Source organism: Gymnoscopelus microlampas (genome assembly GCF_963454915.1).
Source record: "Gymnoscopelus microlampas genome assembly, chromosome: 17".
NCBI classification, from domain to species: Eukaryota; Metazoa; Chordata; class Actinopteri; order Myctophiformes; family Myctophidae; genus Gymnoscopelus; species Gymnoscopelus microlampas.
The window spans coordinates 33,150,008-33,165,112 of record NC_139954.1 but is presented as its reverse complement, the minus strand read 5'-3'; the positions used below and the strand labels follow the sequence as shown (position 1 = coordinate 33,165,112).

Genomic DNA, 15,105 nt, shown 5'->3' with positions numbered 1-15,105 from the left:
TGAGAGAGATTAGCCAACAATTCACCGGGGGAAGATGATGAGCGTCTCCTCAAGTTTCCCATGGGGACAGAAAGCCCACCGGGAGACTGGTGGATGACCTGCATGCTGCCATGGCAACCTCCACCATTAGTATGGTAACTAAATTCAAGCAGAGATTCAAGCCTGTCAAACAAATGGCTCATGACTAAAACAATGACATCCTGCAGAATGAGAATGTGTATCACTGGGTTCTGAACAGGATCAGTCATATAAGGTAGACTTCTACTGGTGTCACAATATTTTTTTAAATGATTCATTGTTCACCTGTTAACCTATATATTATAGTCAAAAGTGGATGAATACAGCAATTTGGATGTTACAAAATGTAATAACATTAATTTAATTCTTGAATTTCATTGAATTCACATCCAATTGCTATGTAATAATAATCTGCATACCAAACATGACTGAGCCCACCTGCTTGCCTGACAATAATGGAGTACAGTGCAGTAGCTGTAACATAAATAATCTTGTGATGCACCTGGGCACAGTTTAAAGCTCTTCGTGGTCTGAAACCTAGCTACTGTACCTTGTAAAGTTGCTGAAACCCTATGTTCCTGTCCGTAGCCTGAGGTCCTCCGACTCAGCTCTTCTGATCGTTCCTAAGACCATGTTGGTGACCAAGGGTGACAGGGCCTTTGCGACCAAGGCCCCTAGACTCTGGAACAGCCTGCCATTGGACCTCAGGCATAAAAGTTCAATAACTGTTTTATCTCTTTTAAAAACCTATTTCTATAGGAAAGCCTTTTTAACCCCATAATGACAATAATGTGGTGCAACGATGGTGGTGTTGCCAATTGCCTAATTTATTGTACGGTCTTGTAAAAAACCCTCTCTATTTCTTGTACAATTGCTTCTTTGTTAATTGTTTTACATTTTGTAAAGCATTTTGTAACATCGTTAAGAGGTGCTATATAAATAATGTTTTTATTATCCCACCTCAGTTGGCTCACACCTCGCTCACCACCCATTGCCTTGGCACTCTTCTACCAGCTCACGTACTTTGCCCTCTAAGAAGCTTCCGAGATCAGCACTTGTTGTTGTTGTGGCAGCAGTTTCGAGGAAATTCAGTTGCTTCCCCAAGTCAACTTTCAGCTTGTGCAGGCCAGAGGAGGTGGTCGTGGCAGTTGATGGTGGCTTCTCCACGACCCTGATGAAAGTGGTCTTTCTCACTGGTCGCAGGCGCTTGCAGTGGCTAATCCCATTGTAGATGGTGTACACTATGGCCTTCAGGACTTGGTCATGACTCATTACGCCGGCGGTAGCACACCTCAACCAGGGCCTTCAGACAGACAGTTGTAAGCTTGTTCATCGACTATTTTCTGCGAAAGCTTTTCCCACAATACGGATGCTGGGGTTTAAGTGGTTAAGAGTCTTATTCGTACAGTATTCTTTGAGACACGCATACACACCAGGTATTGGCCAAGAAGCACCTTTGCCAAATCCATGCAAGAAGCACCTTTATTGCACCTCCAACACACTCATGTGATGTTAATTCCCTTCCTCTATTCTCAAGTACGAGGGCGTGACATCACTGTGGCAAAGATAATTGGTTTGAAAAATGTACATACTTCCTCCCCTATATGTGTTCTAGAGACCGACTTATTGATCCATTCAGTTACACAGGTTTGAATGTCACCATGACATCAGACTTCGATTTTACATTCTAATCATCTCCCAGTACATTCCCATAGAGCGGCATGATTAGGCTCTGTTGTCAGCAAGAGCACATCTGCATAAAAACAGCTACAGGCAGGTGGAAATAATCACTGCTCAGTCCGCCAGTAGGCAAAATGCCTAAAATTAGACAACTAGACAAGATCATTACATCAATTCAGCATTTCTCATCAACGTGATTACAACAAAGATAATTGTGATTCTATACGCCGCCACAACTGAACATTTCAACACTATTAATTTCTCAGGGTGAAGACTGTGTCAAGGCCTTGTCACAACAGCGTTGATGGAGAGGAGGGGATCGTTGGTCCCAGCTGGCTACGTAATGAGCTGCAAGGCACAGAGGGTGATGTCCATAGACACAGGTCATACAGGGGCTGCAAAATAAATTGCACAGCTGCTTCTCTGACATAAGACACCCTGCTATCTCTCAGTGCCTGGTCTCCTCTCCCTTTTTCTCATTTCCTCTCCCCCTTTCACTCTCTGTCCAGCACTCTCCCACTGTCACTGTGTTCTAATTTCTGTTCACCCTTTACCCAAATTACTTTAACTAGTCCAACTCGGTCGACGCATCCGTGGGGGGATATGCGCACATGATCTGGCAACCCGGGAGGCAGTTCGTCCCATAGCTCGCGGGGCCATCCCACAGCTGGGCAGCCCCGTAACCATGGCGATGGCCTCACCACCCTACCTATCTACCACTACAGAGCATTGGCAAACTATAGGACGATTGTGCAATTTGCTCTGCTGGGCCCACAATGTAAAGCATTCTAGAGTTTAACCAGAGAAGTAACACACAAATGCATGCTGGTGCCACAGCCAGAACCAGGCTATGCATACAATGAATGTACACTGTCTATTTGCATTACAGGAAATAAAACACAACTTATGTAATGGTAAAGTAGCTAGCACCTCTTACAGGATTTATAAAACACTGATAATAGACAAATGAAAAGCAAAAGAAAAATTAAATACACACTTCACATTGAATCATCGAATAATAGATGAATCTACCCCTGGTGGAATTATTTGTGCTAGTCTGTCCTTTGTGCCGATAGCCATGAGGATTTACAACAAGGCACACAATGGTCGCTCTGCTTGGTAAATAGACTAATAACTTGTCTAAAGTAACACCAGTACAATACCATGAACATATCGACACTGACTATCATTCTTGCACAGAGGCTGTAGCGTAATATTCCCAGTGTATTCTATTCCTCAGTAGCATTGCAGGGTGGGCTTATTGTACTGATAATACTGTTGACACTGTACACAATATCAGTGTATTCTGTGATGTCGTAAAGACACTGTGATTGTGTGTATTTGCTTACATTTTGCATAAGCATAGTGTGGGATACTGTAATGAGATGTGACTGTGTGTTTTTGTTCTGCATAGGCTATTGTATAGATAGGGTGTATACTGTTTGTTTACTGTTTGCTCAACATCATGATTGGGTGTATTTTTTATCCAGCAAAGTATAGGCTACACTGTCATTTACTATGCTGTTTATTATTAATGGTGTTTTTGTGATGTTATTACACTGCTGTACCCAGTGTTGCAACGTTGAATTGGAATGTGGTTGCACTCTATTTTAATGGCGTGATGCGCACGTCGATTAACATCTACACAACAGGTCACACAATGGACAATTGATATCTATCTATTCTAGGCTCATTCCTATGTTAATACGCCTGGTGTGAGTCGGGAGCCTTTGTAAACTTTGTTGAGGTGTGAATTTAAAGTTGTTTTAAATCTATGCATGTGCCCGCGCGTGCTCCTGGTAAAATAGGTTCCTGCACAGCGTGCAAGGCCGTCCCATGAGCAATGCAACCCTGGCTGCACCTTAGAGTAGGCTACTTCTCTGTATCTGTACCCAACTGCTGTGCTGTCTCTGGTGACTGAATTTCCCCTGCAGGATCAGTAAAGGTGTATCTATCATATACATTTAAATGTATAAACTTAGATATGGGTAATAGTTTTATTTGTATGTGACCAATATACATGCTATTTTATGTTTAGGTGGTGGGATGAAACACACCACAAGACACTGACAACCTTTTAAAATGGTAAAGAAAGTTTACATCGCTTTTTTATTTCGTATTTTAGGCTGTTTCAAAGGTATAACATTGGACATTGAACATTAAGGAAAAAGTTGTTAAAACGGCCAAATTGAATAACAAAACAGACACTTACAGACATAAGGACCTTCTCCATGTATCATGTGAAAAGGGACAGGGGATCTCCACCATGCAGGAATCAGGATATAGGACCTCTGTAACAGTAGATAATGACACAAGTTAGAGCAGCAGACAGTCAGCAAATACGTTTGGCCTCAAGACAATACATTTTTCTAAGGCATTAGATGGCGGGCCAGAACATAATAGCCAGAGTCTATTTAAAAAATTGATAGTCCTTTTTTTTTACTGGAACTCCATGACAGAATACACCTTATAAGACATTACATTTGTGATGAAGAGAATGGATCAAAAATACAAGAGCTGTACATAGTGGCATAATAAGCTCTAAACATGCATTTTGTTCCCCTTAACATTATTGTGAATAATGATAACTGATTGATATAACCATAAGGGCCAAACTCATTCTAATATTTGACATAGGCTACTTTTATTCTCCATTAGCAGCATGTCCCAGACATACACCCATCACAAACAATGATCACATATAAAGCATCATTTATATTTACATCATACGAAGGTGTCGTCGGTGCCGTGGTGGTGCAGAATGATATACACGCTCACAATATGCCAATAGAAGGCTCTGGGTAATGTTGGTCCAGAGAGAACTCACTAACGCTCTATGGACCAGGGCAAGGTAATACTATGGAGCATAAACTGGGGTGTCTACTACTGGGCTGATTGGTTGCAGCTGGGCTGGGGAGCTTCTGTGAACTCAACTGTCATATCATCAGTGGTGTAAAGTATAACCTTACTGAAGTACAATTTTGAGGTATACTTTACTGGAGTAGTATAGGCCTACTTCCACTTTTCAGTACTTCTACTCCACATCTCAGAGAAAAATATTATACTTTTACTCCACTACAGTTAATTGAAAACTTTAGTAGTTACTTTGTAGATTTGTATTATTATGCTACTGTGCACTGCTTTGCTTGCTTGAGTTCGCTAAACATTTAACCTGCAATTTAGGAAGAATACGAGAAAATGGCACTATATATCCTAAGCTTAAAGATGAATGGACATCGTTTGTCCTACTACCTGGTGCCGGATGGTGGTGCTTCAATGAAAAGCTATTGTGTTCTGCTATGGCCGCTGCTACTGCACCATATGTTATTGCTGCGGCGGGGGCGTAGAGGTATAGGGCGGGGGGCGCAGCAATAACCTGATGACCGGGGCTAAAAACGATAGCCAATCACATCTACCGGTCCTTCTGGGTAATTATCCTACCCAAGGCGTCCTGACTCGTTGCTAGGCAACCGAGAAGCCAAACAAGAACATGTAGTGAGGAGGAGTGCAACAAAAAATATAGCAGTTCTTCGTAAACATCGTAATATTTGATAGGCTAATAGGTCTGGTGACATTTTTTGGAGAAGACAACTATTATTGTTTTTTTTTAAGCGACTTTGTTTGACTCATATATGGCAGGCAAGAAGAAAGAAGTGAGCTTACAGGTTGGTCATGGTTAGAAAATGTTTACAGCTACATCAGCGCAACAAGAGTTCGATACTGATTTTATTGTGACCCAAAAGTGTTTGCTTTTGTTTTCACTTTTTGTTTCATCCCCAGGCATCTTTAACAAACCAAGAACAATGGGATGACATGCTTGCAACAAAAGGTTTAACAGGTAAGAACTTAATAAATGCTTGGGTGCTTGGTTGTCTTATATTTAAAAAAAATAGGAAAACAAGTAGGCTACATAACATGACAATGTTTTAGATGAATATCACCACATTACTGGAAAATGTTTTTTGTCTAAATCAGGGGCCTTAAAAAAAATGCAGGTCGATTAAAGACCTCTTAGCTGAGAGAGACCAAGCAGAGAACCCCACATATATAATGTTGATTGCATATATATTTTTAAGAGAGCCTTCAAACTGCAACTTGAAAAGAGGCTTTCAAATCTAGTATTCAATGAATAGAATACACAGGACCCCAATGGAAACAAGCCATGGTGCTTTCTTGGGATCCATCGTTTTCGCATTGTATTTGTGTTAAACTGTACTTCCTGTGCTTTTTTTTGCAAACTGTTAATAATGTATTCAATCAATCAATTTAGCCGATTGTCTCATCAATGTGTGTTGACTGTGGAGAGATTTGAGTCTAGCTTGGAAGTTTACTTTACAGGTTTTTCTTTTAAGTAGTTTGCCTCCATGTGATGCTGGACTGGAGCTTTGATGGCTTCACAGAGTAGTTTGACAGCACTAATTCAATGTTTTGTTTGTTTGTTTGTTTACACATTTGTTAATGTGTATTTTCAGACATTCACATGAAAAAGTTTGGCAGCACCCCTGTAGTAACTCTGACTCTGATGACCCCTTGTTGTGGAAGTCTGGTCTAAATGATGTTGCTCTGTAACTGTCTGTCATTTATTGTATTCTGCTGCCCCAGTGTGTCCACTGAGGTAACTGCAATAAGATGCTTAGTTGAGGCATTTAGCAGAACTTCAAGATCGTACATTGTAGTAGTGGTATGAACCATAGTCAACAAACAACAGGCTAAGTGGTAAATAGAGTGCCAAGAAAACAATTAAGTGCAACAAAGTAACTAGAATAACAGGTAAACATCAAACATCTGTCAAAACAACACGCTATCGTAACATACATCATATGTGGCGCATAGCATGTGTGGACAAGCAAACATGAATATCTAAAAAACATACATACATGTGAACAAGTTGCTAATATATAGCCTTCACGTTCCTAACATGACTAGCATCTTTTGAAATACTGTACTGTAGACAACACTAGGAATGAGGAGTGCTATTAGGGTGAGGTGGAGTCACTGAAGAAGTGAGTTTTCTGTGGCAGAAAATGGGAACAACATTAATAATGTTATAATGATACACACCTCTCCCCCTTTTAGTTGTTGATGTGTACCAGCAGTGGTGTGGTCCATGCAGAGCGGTTGTTAGTCTGCTCCGGAAAATAAAGAACGAACTCGGTGATGACCTGTTACACCTTGTCACGGTAAGTGGTAGACCCAGTATGAAGAGAATGATTTAGAAAAAAAGAGCAATCCTTAAATCTGTGTGTGTGTGTGTGTGTGTGTGTGTGTGTGTGTGTGTGTGTGTGTGTGTGTGTGTGTGCGTGTCACAGGCAGAAGCAGACAGTATTGATGCTTTAGAGCGTTACAGAGGGAAATGTGAGCCCACCTTCCTGTTCTATGGGGTGAGTTTCCGTTTCGGCCTCACTCATTTTCACACTCTCTCTTGCTTTCTCTCTGGTGCTGGTACTGGTACCACTCTCATGTCATGTAGCCATACTCCGTACCCTCATTATGTTGTAGCATTGATCAGTCAGTCTCTATTCCATGAACAGGGTGGAGAATTGGTGGCTGTGCTGCGTGGGGCCAATGCTCCTCTTCTTCAAAAGATGATTTTAGAGGAGCTGGCCCAGGAGAAGCTGGTGGTGGAACAGGGAGGCGAGCGCGGTGTGGTGGGTTGTCTGACACACATATACTGTGCACATGCATGTAAACACACAAACCCACAGATGCATATACATTGGGACTGGGGATTCGAACCCCAGTCTCCCATGTGGGAAAGCATATATCTACCGGTCAACAAAGGAGAATTCCCCCTGACTGAGGGAAACATTAGGCTTCTGGGCTTCAAGCGGGGATCCTCTGCTATAAACACACCTGACACAGGACATTAAGGACGGTGGTCAATATGACAGATGAACTGAATCAGAGCAGATGAACTAAATCATGACAGATCATGATAAGATGAATTGCACTATTATTTGCACTTTTTTTTTTAGACCATGATGTACTTATTTATGATATTTGCCTTTTAGAATATGGTAGGATATATGTAGGATTGTAGGATGTACTGTATGTTTTCTCTGTCTTGTCTGTCTTCTTTTAAATGTTGACCCTGGGAGCAGCTCCAAAATGTCCTATGCACTTGTGCAATGCAAATAAAGTCTATTCTATTCTATTCTATTCTACATGCTTGCTTGGATTAAATATCTGTATTTGTTGTGTGTTGTAGGTTAAAGATGAAGGTTTGATAGAAGACGAAGACGAGGAGAAGGGCGCTGATCATGACCAGAATGATGAAGAGATACTTGGTATTATTATAGAAAATGTCCCATGTGTCTTCAGTGTGGCTTCTTTGTGGTTGTGGTTGTCATTGTTGGTGACAGGTTTACTGTTATCATTCATTATAATCGTAATCACATTACACATCGTTTCTATGTTATTGATGATTAACTGTTTATCTCTCCCTTTCTTTCTCTTTCTGTCTCCCTTTAGTTCCCACCAGTAAAGCCTACACAGTAGCCATCATCAAACCAGATGCTATTGCTCACGGCAAGGCAAATGAGATTATAATGAAGGTACAGAAACAAGAGAACTGCTTATGTCCTTAAAACTACAACCGCTTCAGACCTGGTAACTGACTCGCAGTGTGTTTAAATTGGCTTAGTGTTCATGCCATGATTATGCATTGCATTTACCTAATGTCTCTGACAGATTCAAGATGCTGGGTTTGAGATCCTGGCTCAAGAGGAACACTTGTTTACAGAGTTTGAGGCTCGAGCATTTTACCAGCACAAAGAAGCCGAGGTAATGGTGCAACCCGTGGGAATGATAAAAATATATAATAGGAAGACTCCTTAAGCACATACAGTATAACATATCACAGATTTCATACAAAATGGGTCAGACATGCTTTAAGTTCGGTGCACAAAATGCCTCATTTGTCGAACAAACTTCTGTTGAGGGTCGGAGAAGATGAACAAATTTAAATGTTAGTCATTGAAATTCTGAGTCAACATCCCGATTGGGAGAACTCAATGGTCCCTCTGCACCCGAGCAAAATCATTTCAATTAGTGCACAATACATCACACATTCATACGTATTTCCTCATGAGGCTCAAAATAGAGCTGCTGTGTAAGCAGCTTTTATTTTTTGCCAAGCATGCAGTTTGCAACAAGAACAAATGTTTACAGATTCAGAAATACAAATTATGGTGGAAAAGGAATCAGGTACTGTAAAGCTTCTGCACAAGGCTAGATTTGAGTTTAATTAAGTGTGTGTGTGTGTGTGTGTGTGTGTGTGTGTGTGTGTGTGTGTGTGTGTGTGTGTGTGTGTGTGTGTGTGTGTGTGTGTGTGTGTGTGTGTGTTTTTCTTATTATGTATGTGTTTGTGTGTCTGTCTGTACAATATGCGTGTGTCCGTTTACCTTTATTAATATGTAATGGTGTTTTTGTTTTTCAGGCTTGCTTTGAGGACTTGGTACAGTTTATGTCCAGTGGCTCCTCCCACATTTTGGTACTGTCTCAAGTAGAGGGATCAGCCAATGTCGTTACTGCATGGCGGGAGTTTATTGGCCCTGCAGAAATAGAGGAAGCCAAGAGGGACAGGCCAGAAAGGTTAGTTAGTTACAGTTGTCACCATGTTACATTATATTACCTGCTTATTACAGCTCATAGAAGCAACAACCTTGAACATGACAGCAGTAGTTTGATACAATGGAATTGCCATCCTCTATTTCCTGCATGGCTGATCGCTAAACATTAACATAATATACTACCTATTTCAAAATAATCTGCAACCTTAAGACATATAATATACTACTGTAAGACAAATAATATACAACCCTGAGACATGCACTTTTTCATGTGAACATAAACAGTATTATCAGTATTATGTTGGCTTGTAGCACATTCTGTGTGTGTGTGTGTGTGTGTGTGTGTGTGTGTGTGTGTGTGTGTGTGGGGCACACACACACACAATATTGAACGAACATCAAGTTAGAATGACGAAATGAATTCCACATTCTACCAGTGCTTATCAGACACACCCAAACATTGTGCTCCTCTCTGGTTGAGCACCAACCGAGCAACCATCTGCTCCCCTCTCCTTCCTATCCCCCTGGGCTCCTGCAGTTTGCGGGCACAATATGGCACACAGACGTTGCTCAACGCCGTGCACGGTAGCGAGGACAGCGTCCAGGCCAGCAGGGAGCTTTCCTTCTTCTTTCCCAACTTCAGAATCGGTGAACAGGATAGAGAGGAAGAGCATGTGGAGAGAACTCTGGCTCTCATCCGGCCTGACATTGCCAGAGAGAAGAGAGGTACAGTCTGTGCCAAGTACATGAGCGCACGCACGCACACACACACACAGACACACACACACACACACACACACACACACACACACACACACACACACACACAGAAGATGGTTCCCAGACCTGTGCTGAATCCTAAAGCAAACATGCTAATTGAATGACATGAGTATACTGTACATGGACAGATTTATTTCAGTAGCTCATTTTATGGACAAGATAGCAAAGCCAAGTCACATGGGGTAAAACTATCAAATATGATGCTGTCACACTGAAACATACACGCTGAGGAAGGCTTGACGCCGAAACGCGTCCGTGCGTCTATGAATTAAAAAGTAGAAGGACTTCGGAGTGCTGGCTATTACTTTCTTACTGTGAATCTTCGTGAGCCGTGCACCCGGCAAACTGCATTATTTACAGACTGAATGCGCTCGATTTTGTTCTCTACACTGAAACATGTTAGCTACTGATTCATTATGTGTGTTCTCTGTTGTTTTGCAGAGGATATCTTGTCTAGAATCCATGATGCAGGCTTCACTGTTGCTCTCCAAAGAGACGTGATGTTAACAGAGGAGCAGGTGAGACAGTTCTACTTCCAGCATGTTGAAGAGGATTATTTTCCAGCACTGCTCCAAAACATGACCAGGTAACTTCCAAATACCATTACACAAACTGGAAATCATGGGATGGTATGACTGTTTTCTCTTTGTGTTTGTGTGCACATGTGTGTATACTGTGTGTACACACACACGCACGCACACACACACACACACACACACACACGCACGCACGCACACACACACACACACACACACACACACAGAACATGCTACAGGCCAAGATAATACGGATAATACTGTTCATGTTCACATGAAAAAGTAGAGCCGAAGCTTGACCTGCTGAAAACATACTCAACCATGATAGGTAAAATAGTCCACATAAGCCTGATATTACAGTAACAACTCTGGTATTCCAAGGAACCGGCCCCTTCATGAGAAATTAGGGGTTCAGTGTCTTGCTAATGGACACTTTGGACTACCTCCTGATCCACAGTCGTAGAATGGTGGAAAATGTTGTACGTTACATGTACAGTACATGGAAGATATTACACCCCTAGAGTAGCTAGTGTTACTCCTTAGGAATCCCCAAGGATGACTGTGTCTTGATAAATTGGTAACACTTACTTCTGCATCTATAATGCATTATAAACATACTTATAATTAATTATAATTGTCTTATAACACTGTATAATTATAGTTATAGACTCAAAACTCAATGCTTTATAAATGCATTGTAATTAATTGGCTTATAACACAGTGCATTTATTGTTATAAACATTCATAAGTACTCATAATGCAATCCTAATTACAAAGCCTTCAAGTATCATAATACATCATAATTACCGGACACTCACTGACTTTTTCTTTTGGCCAGGATTATAGTGCATTATAATTCTTATAGTTGTAATGCATTATTAATTACATGACTTATGTATTATAATCACTAGGGCCCTATAAGTAATTATAAAATGCTTTATAATGTGTTATGATTATTGTTATGAAGCATTATGAGGGCTTATCCTATCCTACATAATAATGAAAGAAAAGTCAGTCAGTCACACACACACACACACACACACACACACGGAAAGACCGCCTGTCCTGCATGCTTCTCCTCAGCGGCTTGATCTCAACTTGCACACGGGCATTGACGTTTGTGCAATAGGGCGCTTTGGATATCATCTTCATACCACTGGAACGCAGATTGACAAGTTCAATGTTCCAATCCTGGCTGTGTTATTAGCACACATAGCTTAGCTCAAACATCTTAAACATCAACGTGTGTGTGTGTGTGTGTGTGTGTGTGTGTGTGTGTGTGTGTGTGTGTGTGTGTGTGTGTGTGTGTGTGTGTGTGTGTGTGTGTATAAGCATACACAGCACAAAGTCTGCAAATACTTCCGTCAGCTTTGGGGTTATGGAACTTACTTTCTTTCTTATTTACTCCTTTCTTGATAAAGAGGAGAGCAAGCCGTGAGAGACTCTCCTCGCTCACTGTCGATGTCTGTAGACCTATGTCTCTATTTTAGTCTACTGATAAGAGTGTTATACTGCAATAATATTATTATTGTATGAGAAAACTATGTTCTAGGGGATTGTCTAGATAGTTCCATCCATAAAAGCTCAATTTACTGTGTGTGTGTGTGTGTGTGTGTGTGTGTGTGTGTGTGTGTGTGTGTGTGTGTGTGTGTGTGTGTGTGTGTGTGTGTAGTGGTACAGTTCTGGCTCTAGTTCTGAACAGGGCAGGTGCCGTCCATCACTGGAGGGACATCCTTGGTCCTGCTGACATCACCAAAGCCAAAGAGGAGCCTGATTGGTGAGTCATTTTAATGGTACAACTCACTATCAGTGAAAACAAATCGCTGTGTCATAGGCAAACAGATAAGCAGATGTTTGAAAGCCTTTCAGCCTTTCTCTGCTGCGAATGCACTTTAGGTTTACTGTTATTATTGCTCACATGGCAGTACTACTCTGAAATGCATAGGCATTGCAGTCATTTAAAATCATGAAATACATCATTGGAAAGGTAGCCATAAACTAAAACATAAATACTGTACATAAATAATAGGCAACAATAACTGTAATCAATAATCCTATTATAAAACACTGCATCAAATGTTTAACCACATGAACCCTAGTATCCCTATTCTGGGCATGCCATAATAGGCGAGCATTCGGAAAAAATAAGCGAACATTCAGCAAGTATAGCAGATCTACTGAGCTTGTAGATTGGCTATTTTCACTATTTGATGTACAACAAAGTATAGGGTTTAAGTGGTTACAAGTTTATAGTCACATGATTCTCCTTCAAACCTCCTGTGAGAGGTTAAGATATTTGGGAGGAGGTTGACTTCTACACAATGTGTTTGTGCCCATCTATCCCCTCCCCTGACCCTCAAGTCTAAGAGCTCAGTTTGTGGTGGAGAACGAGCCCATCAACCAGCTGCATGGCAGTGCAAGCAGTGAAGAGGCAGAGAGAGGGATTGAATTCTTCTTCCCTAAGCAGCATACCCTGGCTGTAATCAAACCAGACGCCATGGAGGGACACCGAGGTACACAGCCTGGAAGCACTATGCTGGTTAACAAATCTATCCAATTAGCCTCTGCATAAATAGAGGAGATACAGTATGTACAGTATGAACTTCATGACAGTACTGGTTATTTCATGTCCTCTTTGTCTGCCTCCTCCCCCTCCTCTCCCCCCTGACAGAAGAGATTCTAGAGGAGATCCGTGGGGGAGGGTTCTCCATAACTTGCCTGAAGGAGACCATTCTGTCCAGGGAGATAGCCGAGGAGTTCTATAAAGAGCACAGAGACAAGCCATTCTTCAGCCAGCTAGTGGAGTTCATGTGTCGGTTAGTTGCTGCCTGGACATAATCTCCAAGAGCAGAGCAAAGCGACCACATAACAGTAGACCTACTTTAAATTCCACTTCCGCTGCAAGCCGCAGTCAACCTTTTAAACAGCAATGTTTTTGCAGCTCAGAATCAAGGAAGCCCCAGGCAAGGGGCTAGAAAGTCCATCTCTGTTTCATTGTTTTTCCACTGTGCATCTAGATTTAACGCTGTATCTTCCGCTCCGATTAGGCCCTTTCACTGAGTTGTTACACCGGACACGGTCCCAGACATAACAGGCTGAGAGATGGGTGCAGCTTGGAGTTTCAGTTTAAGAAACTTCCTCAGCTGTCACTCTCACTCGGCATCAGCTCAGGTTTACCTTTAATTGTAGCAACAGATTCAGACCATCTCAGTGTATTTCTAAGGATGTATGTTTACCTTCCAACTCTGTGTCAGTGGGCCTTGCACAATGATGGTCCTGACCAAGGAGAATGCAGTGGAGGAATGGAGGGCCATGATGGGCCCCACAGACCCTAACCAGGCCAAAGAGATGGCCCCAAACTCCCTGAGGGCCCGCTTTGCTTCCAACATTCTACAAAATGCTGTTCATGGTTCCTCCAGTCAGCAGCATGCAGAGGAGAAGATCCACATGGTATTTGGTGACATCTGCTCCGAGGCAGGGCTAAACAACAATGGAGAGGTTGAAACCACCCCTTTAGGTAATCATTTACCTAATATACAGTACATGTGCAGTAGTTAATATCAGTAAGTTTATTTTAAGTGGAGAAATCTTAACCCGAGATCCATTTTTCCTTCAGGAATACAACATGACAGTTTTGCAGATGCCATGAATTTCAGACTGTCAAGATCTACAACTGAAGAATTTTCAGGTAATATTCAGCTTGGAAATCAAGATATGCTGGGTATAAAAAGCGATGACAGCTCAGAAATAAACTGCACTATATTCCTTGCACTGACATTCCAGATACCAACCACAAGCAAGCAGAGATGGCCTCTCCTGACTCAGAGAGAGTTGATGCTGCTGATATTCACAGTGTCGATAGCAGCAAATATGGTGAAGGTAAGACATCGCAGTATTTTTGTGTCAAACATTTTCTAGATCTTGGATCAGCATCTTGGATTTCTCGATTCCCCAATAAAAAATGATTCCATTCCTTGTGCTGGTCCTATGAGCAATTTCAAGACATGCAAAATCACTGGCTAATCTGCTTTTAATTCACTCTAATAGTACTGTAGTATGCAAATAGTACTGCTTATTACAAGTTATTATATCATATGATCATTCCCTTTACATCACAGGAGACATGACACTGGAATCAAATCCTCTGAGTCCTACGGCAGCAGAGACTCCAGAACCAGAGCACTAAGACTAAATCCCTGTCTTAGTGCCCTGCAACCCAGCAATGAAGACTGAATCTGTTCCACAATGATCATAAAATAAACGTGAAGTAAAAAGCTGACGGTGAAGCCTCATTTCATAAATGGTTGAGATTATCAACATTAGTAAAGGAGTGGAAAAAATGGCATCAAAGACCCCTTTACTCTAATGTGCGTGTCAAGCTCCCTGTATTTTAGAACTTGATTTTCTCGTCACCACAGTTTAGTTATCTACCTATGGTATCTCTTCTGCTTTGCATTCTCTCCTGGTCTACTTTTCTCCAGCTGTACTCCCTCATAGAAATGTTGTACCATTTTATGGAG

The 15,105-nt window shown here is 41.5% G+C and overlaps 1 protein-coding gene across 1 annotated transcript; it reads left to right on the top strand.

Annotated features, from left to right (window-relative positions):
- Positions 1-5,511: 5,511 nt before the first annotated feature.
- nme9 (NME/NM23 family member 9) lies at positions 5,512-14,848 on the top strand (the record flags this gene model as incomplete). The annotated part of the gene is made up of 17 exons (XM_084084016.1): positions 5,512-5,536; positions 6,775-6,878; positions 7,008-7,079; positions 7,230-7,346; positions 7,907-7,985; positions 8,170-8,252; positions 8,389-8,481; positions 9,137-9,291; positions 9,808-9,995; positions 10,491-10,635; positions 12,258-12,362; positions 12,947-13,098; positions 13,257-13,401; positions 13,840-14,102; positions 14,202-14,273; positions 14,369-14,464; positions 14,704-14,848. 17 exons carry the CDS (start codon positions 5,512-5,514, stop codon positions 14,769-14,771), a joined length of 1,962 nt encoding a protein of 653 aa, XP_083940142.1. The 3' UTR covers positions 14,772-14,848.
- Between the last annotated feature and the right edge of the window lie 257 nt (positions 14,849-15,105).